The sequence below is a fragment of the Gossypium arboreum genome, chromosome 8 (genome assembly GCF_025698485.1).
Source record: "Gossypium arboreum isolate Shixiya-1 chromosome 8, ASM2569848v2, whole genome shotgun sequence".
Lineage (NCBI taxonomy): Eukaryota > Viridiplantae > Streptophyta > Magnoliopsida > Malvales > Malvaceae > Gossypium > Gossypium arboreum.
This window is the reverse complement of record NC_069077.1, coordinates 135,602,914-135,626,692: the sequence shown is the minus strand read 5'-3', so window position 1 is coordinate 135,626,692 and position 23,779 is coordinate 135,602,914. Positions and strand designations below refer to the sequence as shown.

The window sequence follows — 23,779 nt, the reverse complement described above, 5'->3', positions numbered from 1 at the left end:
TATATCCACTTGTCTTAAACCACTAGAATGTACAAGTAGCAGTAAAAAGAAAAGATACTAATGATTAAAAGCTTGGGTAATTAATTTTGTAGTATGTAGTCGGTCCAACACCGACTTATATCTAAGCAAAGTGCATGCATCAACTACAACATTTTTTCTCTGATTACCTTCTCTTTTCTTCTATCATTCTAGAGGTTAAACAATTCACTCAAAGCCAAACAATTGAATAGAATTGTCTAACCATGTGTATTGCTGCTTTCATTTGGCAAGCTCATCCACTCTACCCTCTTCTGCTTTTACAAAACAGAGATGAATACCACAACAGGTATGTTTCCATTTCACTTCAATTATTCTTCTCTTGAAAATATATTTATCTTATTAATATATATGGGTGGAATTGAAGGCCTACGAAGGCACTTGCATGGTGGGATGTTGATGGTTGTGAGATATTAGGAGGAAGAGATGAAGTAGCAGGAGGGACATGGTTGGCTTGTTCAAGACAAGGCAGCGTTGCTTTTCTCACCAATGTGTTGGAGCTTCATCCCCGTCCCGACGCCAAGACCCGCGGTGATCTTCCACTTCTTTTCCTGGAGGTAAATAAATCTATATGCCTTTTTTTTTTTTTTGGTTGAAGCCAGCTCACCTATCAAAAAGGGTGGTCATTCATTAAAAGTAAGCACACTGTTGTTGATACAGAGCACAAAGAGCCCCATGGAATTTGCGGAGCAACTGGCCACCGATGCTCATCAGTTCAATGGATTTAACCTCATAGTGGCTGCTATTCCTTCCAAATCAATGGTTTACATCTCGAACAGGCCAAAGGGGGAACCCATTGACATTCAACAGGTTTCTCCGGGGCTTCATGTTCTTTCAAATGCCAAGCTTGACTCTCCCTGGCATAAGGTACATTAACTTGTGTCATGTGTTATATTCCTATAAAGTTATGCCCAAAGGCAGATGGACGCTGGAGAATCGATTCATCCACTCCCATTGTGCAGGCTCAGCGGCTAGGTAAAGGCTTCAAACAGATGCTCAATAGATACGGTGAAAATGAAATAAACGTGAAAGAAATGGTTGAGAAACTTATGAAAGATAAAGTGAAAGCTGATAAAAGTAAGTTACCTGGCATATGTGCTGTCGACATGGAGTTCAACCTTAGCTCCATATTTGTGGAAATGGACACCCCACTGGTAAAATTCCAAGTTATAAACCATCCTACTACTCAAATTTATGTCGAACAACGTTGAAGCCAATAAAAATTTTGGTTGTTTCAACTTACATATCCATCTATTTTCTGGAATACAGGGGCTTTATGGAACAAGGAGTACTGCAGCAATGACCGTAGGTGCTGGTGGGGAAGTTAGCTTTTATGACAAGTATCTAGAAAAGGGTGTGTGGTTTGAGAGAACCGTCAATTATCATATCCAGAAGCTCAAGTAGATTGAATCCATGTCTAAGAATGGGATTTTACTACTCAAGTTATTTATTGATTTGCGAATGTTTTAAGCATTTTAAGTTTATACTAATTGTACCAAAGGAGTGATGTATGATGTATGATGTATCTCATTCTTAGTACTATACATTTACACTTTAAACTCCAAACTTAAATAAATAGAGATAATCTAAAAATTTAAAAATAAAAATAAATAAATAATGAATATTTAACTTTTGTAGTACACATGTATCATTCAGAAAATTTTAATATAACAAATAATCAAGTAACTGGGATTTAATATTTAATTAAAATATTCATCTAAAAATTGTAAACCGCATAACATTAAAAGTCTTTAAATAACATGTCACATACATGATCTTTTTTTTTTCTGGTAAATATACATTATCTGTTTTAGTTATAAAACTTCCTTTTACCTCATTTTTCTTCATTAATGCTTAGGAATTTGAAGGGAGTCATGTACCGAATAAATTTGAATCCTATCAAGAATGAGCTTTTGATTGTTATATTTGATGTTTTCCTATTAGTTTAAGATCACGAATAATTAAGCATGCTTTCTTAATAATTGGAAAATATTTATTTAAAATATTATTTTTGAAAATATTTCTGTGAAGTATGTCTCGTATTTTCGATCAAATTAAACGGCAAAGCAGAGGCAACCTCACGACATGGAGCATAGGATGTCACAATGACGTGACAACATTCGAAACTAAATCGAAGTAGGGCCGACGTCACGATGAGGGGACCTAGATGTCACGACGATGCGACGAGACAGCCACGTCTCTTGACAACTCAATGGATTTTCCATCTCCCAATTGAACTTTGATTCTCGGTTCTCTTTTCCCAATTTAACTCTAACTATTCTAAGGATATTTTTGTAACACCCTATATGTAACACTCCTAATCCGTATCTATTATCGGATTAGGGTTACGAAATATTACCGAGTAAAACAGAACATTTAACTTCACAACAGACACAATTATATTAATTAAATGTAATCATGGTAAAAATACAATTACAGGTCTTAACTCGAGTTTACAGGGTCTTAAAAACAGTTTGGGAACATTCAGGGATTAATTCGAACAAATCAGAAAATTTTGGAAAAATATGAATGTAACACCCTAGACTCGGTCTAGACGTCCAAACCAAGTTTGGAGAGTTACAACACCCGTACTAAAATACATACTATCATAACACAGTCGAACAAAAAACATTCCTACGTATCATTTAAGATAACAATAATTTAAAACATATAATCTTCATAAATTCCATAAAATGCAAATCCCTAGTAGTAATACTTAAAAGAAAAGATAAAAGGTTGACCGAGCTCCCGTGACACCTACCCGATCAAGAATGGGGGTCACCTGAAATCCAACCAAAAATAGAATGAGTTGTGAACTTAGTGCGTAACCGAAATTAAATCATTCAATTCGTATTCATTTATAAAGTAGTTATACTCAGAGATTCGGTTCAGTATAGAACTATTTGCAATTCAGATTCAGAACAGATTAGTTGTACACAAATAGATATTTATATATATGCAATTTCATATATATATATATATATATATATATCGCATATCAGATTCAAATGTAGATATTCCTAAACCCTATCCGCTACACATCATCTTCAACCATCCTAACACACTATTAAGGACATTCAATGTCCATCCACCCCTACACACCGCGAAATGTCTATTCGACACGTTTACATTAACGTAACTTAGCTGCTGGATCATAATGCGTCAAAGTGCCAGAATCAGAACTATTCACATAGTGGCTTAACCACTAATTCAGAGTAGATTACTTCCTTCTTCACAACATCCCAACCCGTACATATACAAAGTACATACATTCACAATACACTCATAGGTACATTCATGTGTCAGTTACAAAATATCAGAGAATTCTCACTCAATCAAGTTTAGATCATTCAAACAATAAGAAATCATTATCAATCATAGACCACACTTACGGTCTCAAAAATGGGTTTCGAGCCTTTATTATACTGCTACACGGCCGTGTCCTTGCCCGTGTAGCTCACATGGCCTGGTACATGCCCATGCCCTCAGTCCATGTGGTTCTAATCTGTAAATAGAGAGTTGCACGGCTTGGACACATGGCCATGTCCTTGCTCGTATGACTCACACGGCCTGGGCACACACCTGTGTGGTCCTAAGTCACACACAGTGAGTTACACGGCCCAGACACACGTTCGTGTCTTATACCCATGTGAACCCTGCACTATCTTGGCCACACACGGCCTGGACACACGCCCGTGTGCCAACCCGTGTGGCCCCAATTTGATGAATAGTGAGTTACATGGCCAAACGCACGGCCTGCCACACGCCTGTGTGACTCACATGGCCTAGTCACACGTCCGTGTGCCTGGCCGTGTGGCGTCGACAGCCACCATTTCTAATGACCAAAACTTACATAAACTGAGGTTTTCGATACGCACCTGAGATGATTTCAAAGTAGTAACAATGTAGAGGAGTTTCGAAGCCTAAAACAACCATCTAATAACTCAATCAACCAACTTTATCAACAACAATGCACAATTATACTCAATATAACTATGTCGAAAGTTTCAACACGAACTTTCAACGAATTCAATATTTACGGAAGATTAACGACGATTACTCGAATTAACGTGATGAGGTTCGCTACTTTCAATATCTTCTCCTAATAGGGAAACCAAACGATTGATTATCAGAGATTCACACAATATACTCGAAATAACCGGTTCAGAGTATCCTTTGAAGAACAAAAGGAACAACCTTGAAAATAAATGAATTAACAATAAAACTTACTTAATAACCTTTCAACTGAGAAAGCTAACAGTGTAACTTCAACTAATCTTGTAATCCTTACGATAATTAAAGAAGAAAAGAAAAAGAACCGAAAAAGAGAAAAAAAAAAGAAAAGAAAGAAGAGGAAAAGAAAATAGAATAAGAAGAACTAATGTTAGTTATTAATGAGCTTCCACTCAAATTCCCAACATTTAGCAAAAATGTTTTCCCTACGCATACTACGGGATTCGAACCCGGAACCAGACAGAATACAGATAGATGCTTAACCAGTGAACCAACAAGCTCATTCTTGTTACAATTTCACATCAATTTCACAATTTCACATCCATACAGACAAATGCTTAAGTGGGTAACGCGTGCTTATGGGTTGATTTTAAACTAACCAAAACTTTTAATGATGCGACTCAAACTCCAGACCTTAAACTCAATCGCAAAACACAGAACCACATATACATAAATTAATTACTGTAGAATTTCACAATTAAACTCTTAAATTTTGGCGGCGTTGTAATGAAAATTTTAGAAACAGAGATCACACGGTCGTGTGACATAGCCCAAATTGTGTGGACATTCGAAGTCTAGACACACAGCCTATACCAACCTGTGTAAGTATTCGGAATAAGGCTACACGGACATGTCACAGGTCGTGTGCCAAATCATGTGTGCATTCGATGTTGAGTCACACGGCTTGTGACAAAAATAATAATTATACACGGTTGTGTAGGGTGACCGAAAATTCATATATAGACTTATTTCGAATGTTCTAATTTTCCACCAAAAATAAAGTCGCTGTGGAATTAAAATTTTGGTCCTAGGGCCCACTAGATTTTTCACAACCACTATTATTAGACTAGAATTATCTCTCAACGTATGATCGGGTTTAAAAAATTATTAAAATTATTTATTTATTTCTAAAATTATTATAATACTAACATAGAAATTAAATTTGTGATTATTGTTTATAGTAGGATATAAAGTCTTAAAATATAATAATATCATCATGGAGAAAAAAATTTAATTTAAAAATGTATAAAATTTATATCTTATCATTTGAATAATTTAAATACAACAACAGCCCAATTTTCAGTGGTAACAACCCAATTTTCAGTGGCGTTGAAAACAGTGGTTCGAGACCACTAAATCTGACAAGTAAGTTCAAAAATTTTATTACTTAGTATTTGTGAGTCAAATGTGATTTTAGAAAGATTTGTGAAATAGTGATTTTGGTTTAGAAGGATTTATTAGGTTAATTGGTTTTGAAAACAGGGTATCGAGACCTTGATTTCATAAATCGAGCTGTAAATATTTTTATAAATATTTACAGAGTACCATTAAGTTAGTATTAAAGTTTCGTTAGAAAATTTTAATGTTTTGATAATTAATTAACTAAAATGGACTAAATTGAAAATGTGCAAAATTTGATAATTAAAGAAATAATTAAATAGCCATGTATTAATTAATGGAGGACTTAAAGAGCAATTAGGCCTAAATTATATAGGCTGGACAGCATGTGGGCATATGAAATAGCCAAAATAGTGTAAACAATGGGTAAAATTGGAAATGAAAGAAAATTTAATAGATAAAATAGGACTAAATTGAATTTCTAGATATTTCTTCATCAATCTTCAGCCAAAAACAGCCATAGGAGACTTCCTAAAGTTGGTTTTTCATATTTCTACTCTATATCAAGAGCCCATAGATTAACGAGAAAAAGGAAAATTAGCAGAATAATCCCTAACTACTACAAATTCTACAATTTAGCCCAGGTAAGTTTATATTGTTAAACTTTAATGTTTATTTATTAAATTGATGAATGTTATTATGTATTTATTCATTATCTAATGTTGAAAATAAAATTATCATTGAATTATGAAATTGAAATAAATGTTCAAAACGAGAGGAACGCAGGATTAAGTATATTCGTTCTGTGGTAAAGGATGAATTGAAGGATAAGACCATGGTTGGACCATGGCATGTTTATATGTAAGACCATAGCTGGGCTATGGCATTAATGTAAAGGATGAATTGACGGATAGACCATAATGGGTTATGACACTACGAACGTAAGACCATGGTTAGACCATGGCAGTGATTGATTATAAGACCATAGCTAGGCTATGTGTAACGCCCCAAAATTTTTATTTTTGTTTCTGCTGAAATGTGAAACAAATGTGTATCTGCTTCAGTGGTTAAGTGTTCTAGGTGTGTGTGTTAGGTCCCAAGTTCAAGCCTTAGCTTTGGCAAATTTTGGTATTTTTCTGAATAAAGCCTTAACCTTGTTCAATATGCTTATATTTAAGTATTTGTAAAACCATATTACAATAGGCCTACTAGTTTGGTGGTTAAGATGTGTGTTGGTGTGTTGGAGGTTTAGAGTTCAAATCACTGCACAAGCGCTAGAGTTTATTTTTGCTCGATTGCGCTAGAGTTTATTTTTGCACGATTGACCGAAAGAGTTTCAGTCAAACAAGAATTCTGAGAATGTGTGTGTTAGCGGGTTAGTGGGAGAAAAAAGGGGGGTTGGGATATTCTGATTTTATTTTTTTAGAATTTTCTCTTTCTTCCAAATTTTCCTCAAAAATATTCTGACGTCAAAATTCTTCTCTTCTTCCCTTCGATTTTTAATCTTTTTCCTCTTTCGAATAAACTTTCTTTCAATTCTTTAATTTGGATCGTCAATCCTACGTTAATCGTTGTTCTGTGGTCTCTTGTTCTTTAGTCGGCTGGTAAGTGTATTTTTTTTCACTTCAATTATGGTTTGGGTAGATTGTGAAGGTAAAATGTTAAAGTCTATGTTTTGTATTCTCAAATCTTTTTCGTTGGATTAAAATTTTGTTCTGATCAGCAGAAAACCGTGAAGGAGGGGACCTACCTCTCGTAGAATCTTAGTTAGAGGCGTTCAAGAATTCGGGTAAGCTTTAGGTATTCGAATTGTGACTTGATTAGTTGAGGAAGTCCGGTTTAATCTATCATTTTAAGCGATTAATTCAGGATAATTAGTGATTATAGGTTATGGTGATCTCGGGTGTGTCATTGCGTCAAAATCGAAACAGGTGTGTACTTGAAACGCAGAAAACGGGTGTTAACCATTTTTTTTTAGGATTGAAAAAAAACGGGAATCGACTTTTAAAACCAAATGTGGAGTCTCCACCAATCGTTTTGTTTAGGTGTGATTGGATCACCTAATAAAACATTCTAAAACAATTTTGGTCCACGTAAATTTAAAAATGGGTTCGGGAGCCGGTTATGTATGAGGAAGGGTTAGCAACCTTACTACGCCCAAAAACTGGTACCAGATTGATTAATTGCTGTCCTTATGTTTAGGGTTTTTAAAAAAATTTGAAATGTGGTTCCTTTTTACAACATTTGAGTAGTCTAAGCCGGGCGTCAAAGCTTTCTCGTTTCAAAGGTATAAAGCATCACATCCAGCACGATAGGACACGATCCTTTCTACCTTTGAGAACATGATTGAATTTTTATTTCCAAAAGCTTTTTAGGTCAAAATTATAAAAAGGTGTCCAAATATTTAGTCCAACGAAAAATCGAAACCCAGCACGGTAGGACACGATTTCTCGAATTTCCAAATATTGAACATTGCCTTGTTTTTTAACAAAATTTAAATAAATGATTTATAAACTAGCTCGAAATGCCTTGATTTGACTTGAAATAAAATAAAATAATTGATTTTAAAAAAATTAGAAATTACCAAACAAATAATAAATATGGGATAACATGCACCAATAAAATACAATACTTGACGGATGAAGATAATATAACCTTATTTAACCTACTAACAATTAAATATAATTAATCTAAGAAAAATGATATCAACTTGTCAAGCATGGATGGAGAACAATTAAAATTACAATGAAGAATAAATACAACAATAATGTATGTGGCATAATATAAAATAATCAACACAAAATGTATGAATAGAAATTAGATGTCAATGTGATATAAGACAATTTTGAAATGATGATGAATTGATGAACACATAACATATATAATAGATGAATAGTTGAATTAATGAATTTGAAATAACTTGTAAAAAAACTAAGGATATATAATTATTACAAGAAATGTTATAGAGTAAAAATATTTGAATCAAATAATATGTAAAATGTAAAAATATTTAAAATTGACAACGTACACACAAATAAGGAAAACTTAAAAATTTGAAATGATAATAAAAATATATATATACTAAAATATAATCTTATGCAATAAATTATATACATAATAAATTAAAAACACATATATGTATATAAATAAATTTGGAAACAATTATACGGAAAAACATAGGATTAAAATATATATAAGATCAAATTAACTTTATCCGCATTATGAATGTACAAATATATATACAAGCGTTTAAACGAAATATTATATGAAATGTTTAAAATAAAATGATATTAGAAAAACTTCAAAATAATGATTTTATAAAAAATAAAGTAAGGTTATTAAAAAAAACAAGCGAATTTCAAAATAATAATTGTTATAAATAAAAAACTCGATCAAAATAATATATATGTACAAATATATAAAAAGATTTGAACCAAAAATTATACAAAATATTGAAATTATATGATATAAAGAAGAATTTCAATGCAATTATACAAATAAAAACAAAGCGAGATTATTAGAATAAATCAACCCATACATAAAAATATTAAATGAATTTTAAAATAATAAGTCATACTAATAGGAAAATTAATTAAAATTGAATTAAAACATAAGGGATAATTTATAAATAAAATAAGTCATTTAAAAATTAAAAAAGACCAATGGCATACGCATGTGAATGTTTAGGGACCAAATCTGGAAATATTCCATTCTTAAAACGCAGCATCTAGGCACGGACTGAAATGCAAAGACACGGAAATTCTAGAACAGATTTGAAATAAAATAAAATGTCAATAAAGATCAATTAAAAGTCTGCGCAATGGCGAGGGATCAGACGCACAAATTGACCATTCAAGGTAAAAAGCGCAGATCCGGGCCACGAAACGGGTCGGCACATGGATCCTCTCCTGCCTAAACGACGCTGTTTCATACTCTATACAAAACAAGGTTAAAAAAAACCCTAAAACTAACATACAGCCACTTAAAAGCAAATCTAAATAATAAAAAACCTAAAGCCTATCTCCCTTCTTCATTCGGTCGAACCTAAATCCTCACTCAACCACCGCCTCGCCTCTGTAATCAACGAACGAAGTCGCACGAAGGCCTAATCGACCTTGTTCGACCATGAATCCGATGGTTTTGCCATTCTTAAACCTCACAATCCCTATTTGAGCTTCGATTTCTTCAAAGCCTCACAAGGATTTGAAGGCCTTTATCACGATAAGTATCCTCCCTCTCCTTTATTTTTGTTTTTTACTCCTATAATAACAAAAATCAAAGAGATAAAAGAAAAATGAAAAAGAAAAATGATCTTTCAAATTACCACTTGAAAACAGTCTTTTATTCACCCTTTTTGGTACCGATTTGTATGCGTAACTGTGCGTGTATATTTCTGCCAAAAAAAGATCCCATTTACATCATTTTTCTGGCTTTTTATAGCCGATTTACATCATAAATAAAATAAAAAATTGTATTTTCTTGCTGTCATTTACTGGCCTATTTTTCTGTTATCATTTTTGTTGCTCTTCTCGCAAGTTCCATTAGAGATGGCCGTTCGAAAGGAGCATTCGTGAGCGTGGGTGTGGGAAACCACTCTAGGGTTTCTGGTATTTCAGAACTGTTGGGCCCCATTTGGGCCATTTGTAAATTGGGTTTTAGACTAGTGTTTCAGTTCTGTTTTGGGCTATATTTTGTTATTGAGCTTGAAGGGATTTATTTGGGTTAAATATAAATTTGGTATTTATGGACTTTGGACTATATTTTATTTTTATTTGGTTTATTTATAAATTTAAAGGCCTGGGCAAAATGGGCCTTCTACAACGGGATTCAGCGAAAAGCTGAAAAAGCATATTGTATATTTTGTATTCTCGAATCTTTTTCGTTGGATTAAAATTTTGTTCTGATCAGCAGAAAATCGTGAAGAAGGGGACCTACCTCTCGTAGAATCTTAGTTAGAGGCGTTCAAGAATTCGGGTAAGCTTTGGGTATTCGAATTGTGACTTGATTAGTCGAGGAAGTCTGATTTAATTTATCATTTTAAGCGAGTAATTAGGGATAATTGGTGATTATAGGTTATGGTGATCTCGTGTGTGTCATTGCGTCAAAATCAAAACAGGTGTGTACCTGAAACGCAGAAAACGGGATTCAGCAAAAAGCTGAAAAAGCATACTGTCGATGCCATACGGGTGTGTGATCGCCTGTATGGTAGGCCGTGTGCCCTGACACGAGCGTGTGGTCGATGACGCTAAACCTTGTGCTGAGGACACGGCCGTGTAATGGCCAGGCAGGCCGTGTGCGACACACAAGCTAGACTGATTTGGGCCGTGTGGGCCACACGGGCGTGTGAACCCCACACGGATAGTCTACACGAATGTGTGGGATTCTGGGCCAGGCCGTGTGAGCCCACACGGGCTGACAACATAGGCGTGTGAGCCCATCTTCACTATTTTGTTGCTAAGGTTGCAGGGGTCGCTTGAGACAACAGTGAACCTACTGTAGGGTCGATAAGCTTACCTAGACTCTTAATTGACTGAGATGACTATATGACTGATATATATATAAATTTACATGTTATCGAGCATGATGATATTTACTGAAATGATATTGTCTGCATTGTTGCCATGATATAGCATGTCATTACTGTATGTTGCATTGCATTGGGCTGGGGTGGTATTGTTTGAAGGAAGTGTACTGAAAGGCCTCGAGCCTGATTTACAGGCAGCTCAGCTGCAAACCACTGTTTAGTACCGCATTCAGTTACTTTGGAGTGTAAGGATGGGTGGGTTGATTATATCCCCACATGGAGTGTAGGGTTGGACGGAGATGGTGTGTAGAGGCTGGCTGGGTAGGAACTTGTGATTGCATATCTGTTATTGTACTGATTACTGATTCTGTAATGGGCCAAGGCCTTAATGCATGACTGCTTCTGTACTGAAATGGGCTAAAGTCCTAACTGGAAACTGAATCTGATACTGAAAAGGCCTAAGCCTAGACTGTGACTACATTTTGTCTGGTTGTTTTATATGGGGATTACACACTGAGTTTTCGTAAACTCACCCTTCTGATTTATCTGTACAGGTAATCCCTAGTCTTAGGCGGATCGGTGCAGCGGAGGACTCAGCGGTGGCCACACAACCTTATTTGACTTTGATTCGTACTTAATTATAATTTTAAAATTTATTTAGAGATTTTATTGTAAATATGGCCTCTATGGATTTTTCTTAAGTTTGGGATTTTTATTAGTTAGGGATTATTACTGCTAGTTTTAGGAAAACTCGAGATTTTAAAAGAACCAAACATTTTAACAAAATACTCATGAAAATACAAACTGTTTTAAAAGCTTCCGCATAAAATATACGTTTTGAACGCTTTTGAATAATCAGTTAACAGGATGCTAGAGTCAATTAGTAATAATGAAAAGATTTTAAACAGAAAATGTTTTAAGCAAAGTTACGATTTTCAAACATCTTAACATGTGACACCGCCGGATTCGGCCAGAGTGTCTAGGCCGGGTTTGGGGTGTTACATTATGGCAATCTGATCATAATACCATAGCTGGGCTATGGCAATCTGATCATAAGACCATAGCTGTGTTATAGCAATCTGATTATAAGACCAAAACTAGGTTATGACACTATGAATGTAAGACCATGGCAGGGCCATGGCAATATACATGTAAGACCATAGTTGGACTATGGCATAAATAAAACGATATACTCATATCCGTAAGTTTTTCTTCGATTAAGTGAGGATTGGTAAAAGACTTATGCGATTGATATTGAAAAATTTACTGATATTGGTTTGAAGGAAGTGTGTTCATCGATTTTTGTTATGTTTGACAGGGGGAAAGTATGATTTATTAATAGATTGATTTATAATATTAAGTTTAGTAAGATTAATGTTTAACCTAATGAACTTACTAAGCTTCATTAAACTTACTTGTATTGTTTAATGTTCTTTGTAGATTTTCAAAAAGTTTGAAGGATTGGATCAACACATCGGGCCACATTATTCAGTTTGTTCCGGTAGATTATGTTATACATTTCATGGTTTATATGGCATGTATAGGGCTGAATTGGAAAAGAGCTAAATTTGAAGTATGGTTGTGAATGACATATATATATATATACATATATGTCTGTATGCATGTATTTAGTAGTAGATTTTGGTAAATCAATGAATGGAGTTATTTTGGTAAGTTTAGGCAATTGAGTTTTGTGATGATATATATTATGTTTAAAACATGATTTTGGCTCGTGTTGATTGCATAATTGGGGCTATTTGGTATATTGAATTGTTGTGTATAGGTTGATATCAAAAAGGGTGAGAAAAGTGGCCTTAAAATGGCCTATTTTCGTTCACACGGGCAAAGACACGAGCATGTGTCTCAGCCGTGTGTGACACAAGGCCTGGCACATGGGCATGTGGTTTGGCCGTGTATCCCCTGAACCTTAAAAATTAGAAACAGAATACCCAGGTTTTAGCACACGGCCTAGCACACGGACATGTAACTTGGCCGTGTGACCCCTGTACCTTGCATACGGCCTAGCACACGGGTGTGTGGTTGGCCGTGTGACATAAGTTAGAGAGTTACACGGGTAAAGACACGGGCTAAGACATGGCCGTGTGATTTATATCGAATGCCCACACAGCCTAAAACACAGACGTGTCTCCTGGCCATGCCAGCCACACGGGCGCATGTCCACTGCTCCTAAGAAAAAATTTGAAATTTTAGGAAAAATTCTATGAGTATCCAGTTTATTCTCGATTCACTTCTAAGGTGTATATTGGGCCTCGACAGCTCATCTAAAGAAAAATATGAGTGTTTTATGATTGACTATTGATATGAATAATAAAGGTTGTGAAATGTCAGTAATTAATCTGTAAAGTCCAGTAATGCTCCGTAACCCTATTCTGACGATAGATAAGGGTTAGGGGTGTTACAAAAAGGTCATGTTTAAGAGTAGATCTAGTATAATTGAGTGGAGTTGCATGCAATCCTAGAAATAGGACTACATAAATCTGTCGGATTAGAGTCAAATCTAATAGAATCCATAGATCGAGTTAATGCGACGATAGGGGTTTTAATTAGAAAGATATTTCAATTAATTAACTTAAAGTCAGTTGTGCTTACTCTCGAAAGAGATATTAACATAATTTAGGGACTTCTACGAATCAAGTAATAAGTGAATAAATCGTTTAATTCAGATTCATAATAATAGGTGAAGTATAAATGGATTCTTTCCTAGGTATTATCTATCTCATTATCTTCGATTATTTTCCTATTCATTCTCTGTTGCGTTCTTAGTTAAATTAGTCTAGTAATTTTAGATTAAAAATAATCACTCCAATTTTTCGGCTAAATAATAGAAAAACGGTAATTACTAGTACTTTTGGTCCTTATGGATACGATATTCTCTACTCACCATAGCTATACTATTGTTCGATAGGTAAGCTTGCCTTTGTCGTATTAATAGTTAGTTTTGTGACCATCAAATATAAATAGTACAAAATGTGAAATTTAATTTAATAATATAAATAGTAGATATAAATAAAATTATTATTATTTAGGTTTAGGAATTTTTTTGGATGATTTTAATTTTTTATTTTGGGGTAAAAGGGTGAGAAGTAAAAGTTTAAAGGGAAAATAAAAAGTTTTGGGAGTTGAGGGAGTAAAATTTTTTTGGGGGAGAGGGATATTAAAAAAAAAGGAGGAAAAATGGGTTTAGGGTAGAAGGGGGTTGGAATGGGAGGGGAGTAAAAGTTAAGAGGGGAAAATGGAAGGGAGTAAAAGTTTTGGGAGGAAAGTGAAGAGGTTTGAGAGTTTGGGGTAAAAATATAAATTATTACAGTTTGATATTCGGTTTATTTGAATTATTCGAGTTATTCAAATTCGAAAATCAAACTTGATTCGAATCGAAATTTGAAAAAGAAATTCGATTTGAATCGAATAACTCGATTTGTTTAACTCGAAATTTGATTTTTTTTTATTTTTTCGAATTGAATCGAGTTTTGCTCACCTCTAATATGTTACATTCTTATTTCTAAAAGGATAAATTACAAAAATAGTTATTTTTATTTGTCTCAGATTACATTTTAGTCACTTATATTTGAAATGTTATGTTTTAGTCACTTATGTTATTGTTTTGTTACGAATTGATCACTCTACCATTAAGTTCCATTACCTTCCTAATGGCGGTCCTACATAGCAGACCAAATGATAGAGTGACCTCATTTTTCTTCATTAATGTCTTATATTGTATATGATATAAAGGCAAAATTTGAATGGAGCATTGGTTATATATATATATTGTATGCTTTTGGTTTGTGGGAATGTCGCCACTTTTGTTGACAAGTTTTGCTGTCCAACTTCTACATTTTGTATGTGTGATAATGAGTTTTTTTACTTAAATAATACAAAAATTAAAATTAATAACTGAAATGGTATGCCAATAAGATTATTTACCAAAATAGTATGGTTTTACTGGTGTCGCCTGTCAATTTGGCGGCACTGGATTGAAATGTAATGATCTGGAATATTCAAGGACTTGATATGCAAATTTTCTATTTTGAATGGCTACTAAAAAAAGTGAAAGGGTGGCGCCTGACAGTGTGGCGGCACCAAACCTTAAATGTGGCTAATTATCTTGTAAGCCCTCATTATTATTATTTTATTTTTATTCCCCTTCAACTCACTATATTGTATTTAAACAAGCTATTAACCTATTTTTATAGTTAAATAAGCCCTTAACTTATGGTTTTACTCATAAAATACATTTATTTTAATATTAAAGTAAATATATATTACTCAAAGTAAAGCTATTTAAAAAATATAAACTAATTAGCATTTTATATTGATGTGAATTTTATGATAATAGTTTATTAAATAAAAATAAAATTTTAAAATTTCTTAAAGAGTGATTATATACATGATATTCTTAACTATTCTTTTGAAATTTTGATTATTTTTAGATTTTATATTGATGTTAAAGTGTATATAATTTTATTGCATCAAAAAAAATTAAGATAAGATCTTAGAATTCAAAATATATTTACTTTAATATTAAAATAAAAGATTTTTATGAGTAAAATTATTTTTCCAATAAGATGATAGGTAGAGATATTGTCAATATTATTGGATTAACAAATAAATGAGAATGTGAGAATAAAGTAAAAGATACAAATTACACCAAAAGTTATTTGTTTACATTTTTAATTAAAATAATGTTAATATGTCATGGACCAACGTGTCGAATATGCCTCAATTGAGCAATAAAAGAAAACCAACTTCTATTTTTTTACTAACTAGAAAATAGATAATACAAAACTAACGAAATAAATAAATATATCTACCTAAATTACATTTGAAGTTTTATTCCAAAAATTGTTTAGGTAAAAATATATTTAAATGATTTTTGAGAAATCTCTTAAATTTCTATATAATTAATAGTGAAATAAAAGTACGAAAAATAAAAATATTTTTTTCACAACATGAATATTAAATCATATTTAATTACATAAATGAGAAAATTATAAATTCATTTATTTCAAATATATAAAATAAAAATCAAATTTTAAGAAAAATTAAACCAAAATTTCTTATATAAATCATTTACTTTATATTTTTTTAATAAATCTCATATAAATAAAAATACAAGAGAATAACTTACATTAAAATGATCTTAAAAACTAAAGTTTTTAGGCACCAATAAAATTTTACCACATCATTAAATTTTAAAGACATAAAATTATTATTATACACTCATCCTAGAAAAATTATTTTATGAACCTTTCCCACCACATTATTCATGGCCCATTTCAATTATTTAATAACATTTCAATAATTTTTCCATGTGATTAACACATAATTTTTGTAATTTTTTACCTTTGAACCCCAAACCCCAAACTATGAACATTAAATCTAGAATCTCAAACCTTAAACCCAAAATCCTAAACTTGAACACTAAATTCGTAACCCTGAACCCTTGAACACTAAACCTAAACTTGATTCCAAACCCTTAACCCTTAACCTTAAACCTTAAACCTTAAACCCTTGAACCGAAACCTCAAACCTCAAACCCATAACTTTGAACTCTTAAACCTTGAACCTATCTTGAACCCCAAACCCTAAACCCGAACCTTGAACCTTAAATCCCAAATTCAAACCTTGAACCTTGGGGTTCAGGGTTCAAAGTTTATGGTTTAGGGCTTGGGTGCAAGGTTCGGAGTTCATGGTAAAATAATTACCAAAATTATGTGTCAATAATATGAAAAAATTGCACAAAATTACTATTTAAAAAATTGGTTGCAAAAATAAAAAAAATATTAACTTATGGAGAAAAGCAAAATGATTAAAATTTATAAAAGAAGAAAAATGATTGTTTATAATTTAATAAATTATTTATTTTAAGTAATTTAATTAAAGTTAAATTAAGTTTGAGAAGATGTTAGATATAGGTGAGTGTATAATAATACCTTATTATCTTTAAAATTTAATAATGTGGCACTATTTTATTTGTGCCTAAAAACAATACTTTTAAGATAATCCTAATATAATTTATTCCCAAAATACAAACTCCACAATGGATATATTCCTATACAATAATTATGTGGTATTAAGGAATAGAAATGGTTGTGGTTGTTGGTAGTTATTAGTTAAGTAACGGTTAGTAGTTAGCAGTTACTGAGGTAGTTAACAGTTAGTTACTAGTTAGTTTATTAAAGTCTGTATAAATATGGTAGCTAATTATTCAGCCAAGAGATATAATACAATCAATCTTCTCCTCCTCTTCATGGTTACTTTTTTGTTTCTTATTATGGTATCTGAGCCATAATCGTTTTTTTTCCCTCCTCTCGCTCAGGGCAACTAAGGTTGTTTCTGGTAATGATGATGAAAATTGTCAGTCTTTTAATACTGCTGCTCAAGTAGATGGTTCTTCTCCCGATCCTGGTGATGCTTCTTTGAGGAAGATACAACAGTTTCCCAAGCATGACACTGTGAAACTTGGTGAGCATAATTTTCTTTTGTGGAAACAACAAGTTCTATTGATTCTTGAAGGTTATGGATTGCAAGATTTTGTGCTTGGAACAATTAATACTCATTCACAGTCAGTTCTTGATAAGGATGGTAATCTTGTTCCTAATCTTGTATTCTTGTTTCATAAGCAACAAGACAAACTGTTGGCTTCTTGGCTGCTGTCTACCATCTGTGATGAGATCTTGGTTCATCTCACTGGTGCTCAATCGAGCTTTGACGTCTGGAGTACTGTAGTGCTCCATTTTGCTTCAAAATATACTTTGACAGTCTCTACCTTGAGACATTCTTTGTACTTTCAGAAAAAAGGTCAGCTAACTCTGAAAGAATATCTGGCCAACATTAAGAGTTTATGTGACACTCTGATGGCTATAGGGAATGGTGTTTCTGAGCAAGAACAGATTTGCCTATGGAATTTGAATCAATTCAGATTGTAGCTTCTGAAATGCGTGTTCCTCTTGATCCTCTTGTAGAAATGCTTATTGATTATGAAACTCGATAACAGGATTTGGTTTCAAGTGTCTCATTTTAGGCAAATGTTGCTCAGCAATGTGAAAACACTGATAATAGTAACAATCGGTTTGATAGAGGACCTCGATCATCCTACAAATGTAATGGTAAGTTTTCTCGAGGCCGTGGTCGAAGAAGGAAGTTTGGTCATACTAAGCCTCAATGTCAGCTATGTGGACGAGTTGGTCATACTGTCCAGAAGTGCTATTATCGATTTGATGAAACCTTTGAAGGTGTTTCTAATCAATCTATGCTGGCTTACTATCATCAGTTTTAGGGTTCTTCAAATTTGACTTGTGCATTCTGTTCTCAAAGGGAACGTTCAGCTCCTACTAATGGTTCCAAACAAGGATGATGTTCCTCGAGTTCTCTGAATACAAAAGCTTGGTATCCAGATTCAGGAGCATCCAATCATGTTATTAATGATTTGGATAATTTGAAGGATGTAACACCATACATAGGTAACCACAAGCTTTACATGGGAAATGGAGAGCCTGTGCCTGTAGCTCATGTTGGCTTAGGTCGTTTTACAGCTGCAAAGTCAAGTGTTTCATTTGAAAGATGTCTTAAATGTTCCTTAAATTTGTAAAAATTTATTGTCTGTTGCTCAGTTTACAAAAGATAACCAGGTTTATTTTGAATTTCATCCTGTTCATTGCTTTGTGAAGGATATCAAGACATGGAACATCTTGCTGGTGGGCTACATTCATAATGTTCTGTACAAGTTTGATCTATCAGCCTCTCCAAGGGCCAGCACTGCCTTGTTTTCTCTAGCCACTATTCATGCTACTCATTTGAGGACACCTACTCCTAGTACTTCTGTTTTTAGCCTATGGCACAGAAGGTTTGGGCACCCTTGTAATAAAACTGTCATTTAAGTTCTTCGAAAATGTAATATAGTTGCAAGCAATGTTAAGTTGAGTTCAATTTGTTCAACATGTCAGCTTGGAAAATTTCATAAGCTCCATTTTTCTCCTTCTTCTACTGTGTACTCGGCTTCCTTTGAGTTTATTGTTGTTGATCTTTGGGGGCCAACTTCTGTCACTTCTGAGGGTCATTCTTATTACATTTCGTTTGTTGATGCTTACTCCAGATATACCTGGTTATATCTCATTAAACATAAATCTGAGGCTCTTGTAAAATTTCTGCATCTTCATAAATTCATTGAGGTTCAGTTTGGCTGTAAGGTGAAGGTTCTTCAAACTGACTGGGGAGGCGAGTTTTGATCCTTTCCACAGGTTCTTTCTCAATTGAGAATACACCATCGCCTATCATGTCCCCATACCTCTGAGCAAAATGGCTTGGTTGAGCGCAAACATAGGCATATAGTTGATATCGGCATGACATTACTGGTTCAAGCTAAGGTTCATATGCATCTTTGGGCATATGCTTTCATTAGCGCAGTCCTCCTTATTAACAGGCTCCCAACATCTGTTCTTGATGAAAAGTCTCCCTATGAACTATTGCACAAGTCTCTGCCTGATTACATGCACCTCCGACTTTTTGGTTGCAGATGTTATCCGTATCTCCAGCCTTTCAATACTCATAAATTGCAATTTCATTCCAAACCTTGTGTTTTTCTTAGCTATAGCCGTGTGCACAAGGCATACAAGTGCCTTGATGATGCTGGTAAGATGTTTCTTTCTAGACATGTGGTGTTTGATGAAACATGTTTCCCTTTTGCTGGTTCTAACAACTCAGATAATACTATTGTTCTCCCTAGGGCTTGACCTTAGTTCTTGTATCAACGTTCTCAAGTTCCAGTGATTGCTTCCTCCTTACAATAGCCTAGTCTCGATGCTTCTTCTAGGTCTGCCTCTTGTGACTCTCCTGACTCGTTGCCCAGGTCAGCTGATGGTTTGTTGCCAGCCACTGCAGCTAACAATAGTAGATCACTTCTTCTCCTGGTGATGCTTCCTCTCAGGCTGTTCACTCGTTTGGCTCGCCTTCAGCTTTTAAAAGTCCTTAGATTGTTGCAGAGATGTTTGTTCCTCCTGTTAACTTGCATCCCATGCAAACCAAGTCCAAGAATGGTATGTTCAAGCATCGAGTTTTCTCAACTGAGTTGGATATTACTGAACTGGTCACGATTGATGAGGCTTTGTCTAGCAAAGAATGGACCCTAGCTGCTCAGCAAGAATATGAAGCTTTGCTGAGGAATAATACATGGGTTTAGTCCATCTACCTGCAAATAGGAGAGCTGTAGGATGCAAATCAGCCCTGTTGTAAAACCGACTACAATCCGTGTTGTTCGAGCCTTGGCAGTGAAATTTGGTTGGCAGTTAAGACAAGTTGATGTCAATAATGCGTTCCTTAATAGTGACTTATCTGGAGAGATCTACATGGTTCAACCCCCTGGTTTTGAGCAGCAGCATGGGTGGTTAGAATTTGGTAAGCAGGTTAAAGAAGGTGTTGTATGGTCTTAAACAAGCACCACAGGCTTGGTTCTCTAAACTCAGAAACTGCTTGCTTGCTTCTCATTTTGTGTTAGCAAAGTCTGATGGCTCTCTGTTTATTCAAAATATTGAATGTGTGCTACTGTATGTCCTTGTATACGTGGATGACATCATTGTCACTGGTAACCATCAAGGCAGCATTAATGCATTTGTCACAAATTTAGATACACAGTTCTCTTTGAAAGATTCCGGGCCTCTCAGCTATTTTCTTGGTATTGAAGTTGTTCCTACTACTGATGGACTTTTCCTCAATCAACGAAAATATATTCATGATCTTTTAAAGCGAGCTTGAATGGATCAAGCAAAGGGTTCCCCTACGCCAATGGCTACTTCAACAAGTTTGTCGCAGCATGTTGGTAGTGCTATTGACAATGAGTCTGACTATAGGGGCATCGTGGGAGCTCTACAATATGTTTTTATCACTTGGCCTGATATCACATTTGTTGTTAATAAAGTATGCCAATTCATGCATAAGCCTCTTGATCAGCACTTTAAGGCTGTCAAACGGATTCTTAGATATCTTCAAAATACTATGGAGTATGGCCTTCACTTTACTGCTGCTGTCAACTTGGATCTAGTAGGGTTTTCTGATGCAAACTGGGGAGCGGATGTCGATGATAGGAGGTCAACAACAGGTTTTTGTGTTTTTCTTGGTGGAAATCCTGTGGCCTGGGGATCTAAGAAGCAACAAGTTGTCTCCAGGTCTACTGCAGAAGCTGAGTATCGTGGCCTTGCTCATACTGTTACCGAGGTTGTCTGGCTGGAATCTCTTCTGTCTAAGTTGCATGTTGTTCCTTCTAAGAAAGCTACAGTTTAGTGTGATAATTCCGGGGCTGTTACTGTCTCAGCTAATCCAGTATTGCATTTGAAGTTCAAGCATGTAGAATTGGATCTATTTTTTGTTAGAGAAAAGGTTGTTGCTGGGAAGTTGAATGTTGGACATGTACCTGCTCAAGATCAAGTAACAAACATCTTCACCAAGCCCATATCTGCTTCTTTGTTTACAAAGTTTTGTTCGAGTCTCAAAGTTGTTCCAAGACGAAAGCAACCAACAAAGATCGAGCAGCTGGAGGCATATTAAGGAATAGAAATGGTTGTGGTTGTTGGTAGTTATTAGTTATTAGTTAAGTAACGGTTAGTAGTTAGCAGTTACTGAGGTAGTTAACAGTTAGTTACTAGCTAGTTTATTAAAGTCTGTATAAATATGGTAGTTGGTTATTCAACTAAGAGATATAATACAATCAATCTTCTCCTCCTCTTCATAGTTACTTTCTTGTTTCTCATTATGTGGTTGCCATAATTAGGGAGAAAAATCAATGCAGTGGGAGCCAACTTTTGGAGTAAGAGAGGATTTCAAGTTGTGTATAAATTCCATGGCTTTGATTGATTGAAATGCAGGAAGGTATCAAGTGAGTGGTTTGTTGATTTAGAGAGAATTGCTCTCTTCCAACTCAAATCTTTCTTCAATGGCAATTACTATTTAAAGGACTGGATGGATGTGAAGGGTTCGAATTGTTGTCTATGGGAAAGAGTTGAGTGCAACATCACTAGTAAATGAGTAATGGGCCTTGATCTTTATTTCACACGTCAATGGGATAACCATGAATGGATATATCAGATCCATATCGGTATCTCAATGTCTCTTTACTTCTTCTATTTGAGGAATTGAAGAGCCTTGATTTGAGTGGAAATGAAATTGCAGATCTTGTAGATAACCAAAGTTGGTTACTTTTCATCTCTTCGATGACCGATTAATCCTTGAAATTTAATTTAACGTTTAATAATTAATTTTTTCCTTTTATTTTTCTAAATTAAGACACTCATGATCAATAACTTTTTCTTGCATGCAGTATATGTATCATCTGCTTTCAACAACTTAAAAATCCTTGTATTAACTCAGAATTACTTCAATGATAGTATCTTATCAAGTAAGCTTCCATCTCTCAAATTCTACCAAACTAATTGTAAGTTTATGCAATAAAATAAAATAAAATGAAAGTGTATACGGTTTGATCATACCAACTTACAATTGATTGCTAAATTCTCTATTAATTTATTTCATAATAAGGTTATTAAAGTTCTTTAACTAATTTTAATTGACAGACAATAGGTTGAAATAAACTAATTATTTCCTTATGTTAATTAAAAGTTCGCATATATTTAAACAAGTTAAAGCATATATGTACTTAATGAGAGAATGTATTGTATGAAACTGTGATTTTATGTCATCCTTATCCCTTTCAAATAAGATATTGACAAATCAGATTTTCCTCCCGATTAAAAATACTTGTATTAAAATCTCTAATCCTTGAAAATTAGATACAAGTAATTGCCATTTTTATATTAAAAGTTTAAAATTAAATATTTTAAATTATTTTTTTTAATGTGAATAAGCCTTGATATGTGTCTATATTTAATATATTTCATTGTTCTTGGATAGAATTGAAGAGTTTGACAAACTTGAAGACGTTAGAGTTAAACTTCAATAGAATCAAAAGCCTCTGACACTTTCAAGGTATATCTAAATTTGATGTTATATATACAATCAACTAAGTCTTCAAGGCGTTTACCTATAAAAGTATATTTAATTATGAATAAATCTTTTTTGGATATTATACAAACAAATTCTCCTTAAAATTATTCGACTTAAATCTTTTACAGGTGGGAAAGTGCGATGATGAATTTGGAAGTGCTTGATTTGGATTATAATTTCTTGAACAACAATGATCTGGCATATCTCAAGGGGTTATCAAGTTTAAAGTCCTTGAGTATTAGGAGAAACCAATTGGAAGGGTCAGTAGGTATCAAAGGTATGTAAAACTCCATAAAATAAAAATAAAAAGCTAAATTTGGAGTTCATTTTTCAGGTAGTAAAATAAAGGTATAATGATTTTTTGTCCTTCAATTTTATAAAAAAAATTATTTTAGCATTTAATTTAATTTTTCATCTTTTTAGTCTTTAAATTTACATTTTTAATACATACCATCAATCTAAGTATCAGATGGGAAAGAAACTAGTTAATATATATAATCATATTTGTAGATTTGGAATTAATTATCTTTATCTACTATAATAGCAACATCTATAAAATATACAGTACATTCTTTACTAAATTAGTTTTCTATAATAATCTGTTGTCTCAAATTTTAGCACAACTAGTTCTATTTCTAAGTGAACTATAACAAATTTTAGTTAAGATATTATTTCAATAAATTGTTTAAATTTTATATAAAATATATTAATCATATTTTACTAAATGAAAATAATTTTTATAAATGAAAATACTTTAATTATCATATTCTTACATATACATATGAATATCTCATTTAATATTCCATTTATAATAAATTTGCTTATCTAAATGCTTTGTAGATGGTGAAAGGACACTTA

At 33.6% G+C, this 23,779-nt stretch overlaps 3 protein-coding genes across 4 annotated transcripts; all 3 read left to right on the top strand.

Moving 5' to 3' along the window:
• The first annotated feature begins 63 nt into the window (after nt 1–63).
• Nucleotides 64–1,595, top strand: LOC108469244 (uncharacterized). Of its 2 annotated transcripts, none has more exons than XM_053031891.1 (5): nt 64–325; nt 404–593; nt 697–903; nt 999–1,202; nt 1,306–1,595. In XM_053031891.1, the coding sequence occupies exons 1-5, from the start codon at nt 243–245 to the stop codon at nt 1,438–1,440; spliced, it is 819 nt and encodes a 272-aa protein (XP_052887851.1). In that variant the 5' UTR covers nt 64–242; the 3' UTR covers nt 1,441–1,595. The 2 variants fall into 2 exon arrangements, with proteins under 2 accessions (XP_052887851.1, XP_017625624.2); XM_017770135.2 differs by having other exon boundaries at nt 97–325; nt 999–1,190.
• Nucleotides 1,596–14,165: 12,570 nt separating this feature from the next.
• On the top strand, nt 14,166–20,108 carry LOC108468603 (uncharacterized). Its single transcript, XM_017769485.1, has 10 exons — nt 14,166–14,203; nt 17,250–17,731; nt 17,824–17,891; nt 17,955–18,165; nt 18,328–18,443; nt 18,544–18,776; nt 19,026–19,125; nt 19,171–19,644; nt 19,720–19,867; nt 19,912–20,108. Exons 1-10 carry the CDS (start codon nt 14,166–14,168, stop codon nt 20,106–20,108), a joined length of 2,067 nt encoding a protein of 688 aa, XP_017624974.1.
• A 602-nt stretch (nt 20,109–20,710) lies between these two features.
• LOC108468604 (secreted RxLR effector protein 161-like) lies at nt 20,711–21,469 on the top strand. The gene is made up of 2 exons (XM_017769486.1): nt 20,711–21,199; nt 21,260–21,469. Exons 1-2 carry the CDS (start codon nt 20,711–20,713, stop codon nt 21,467–21,469), a joined length of 699 nt encoding a protein of 232 aa, XP_017624975.1.
• The last annotated feature ends 2,310 nt before the right edge of the window (nt 21,470–23,779 follow it).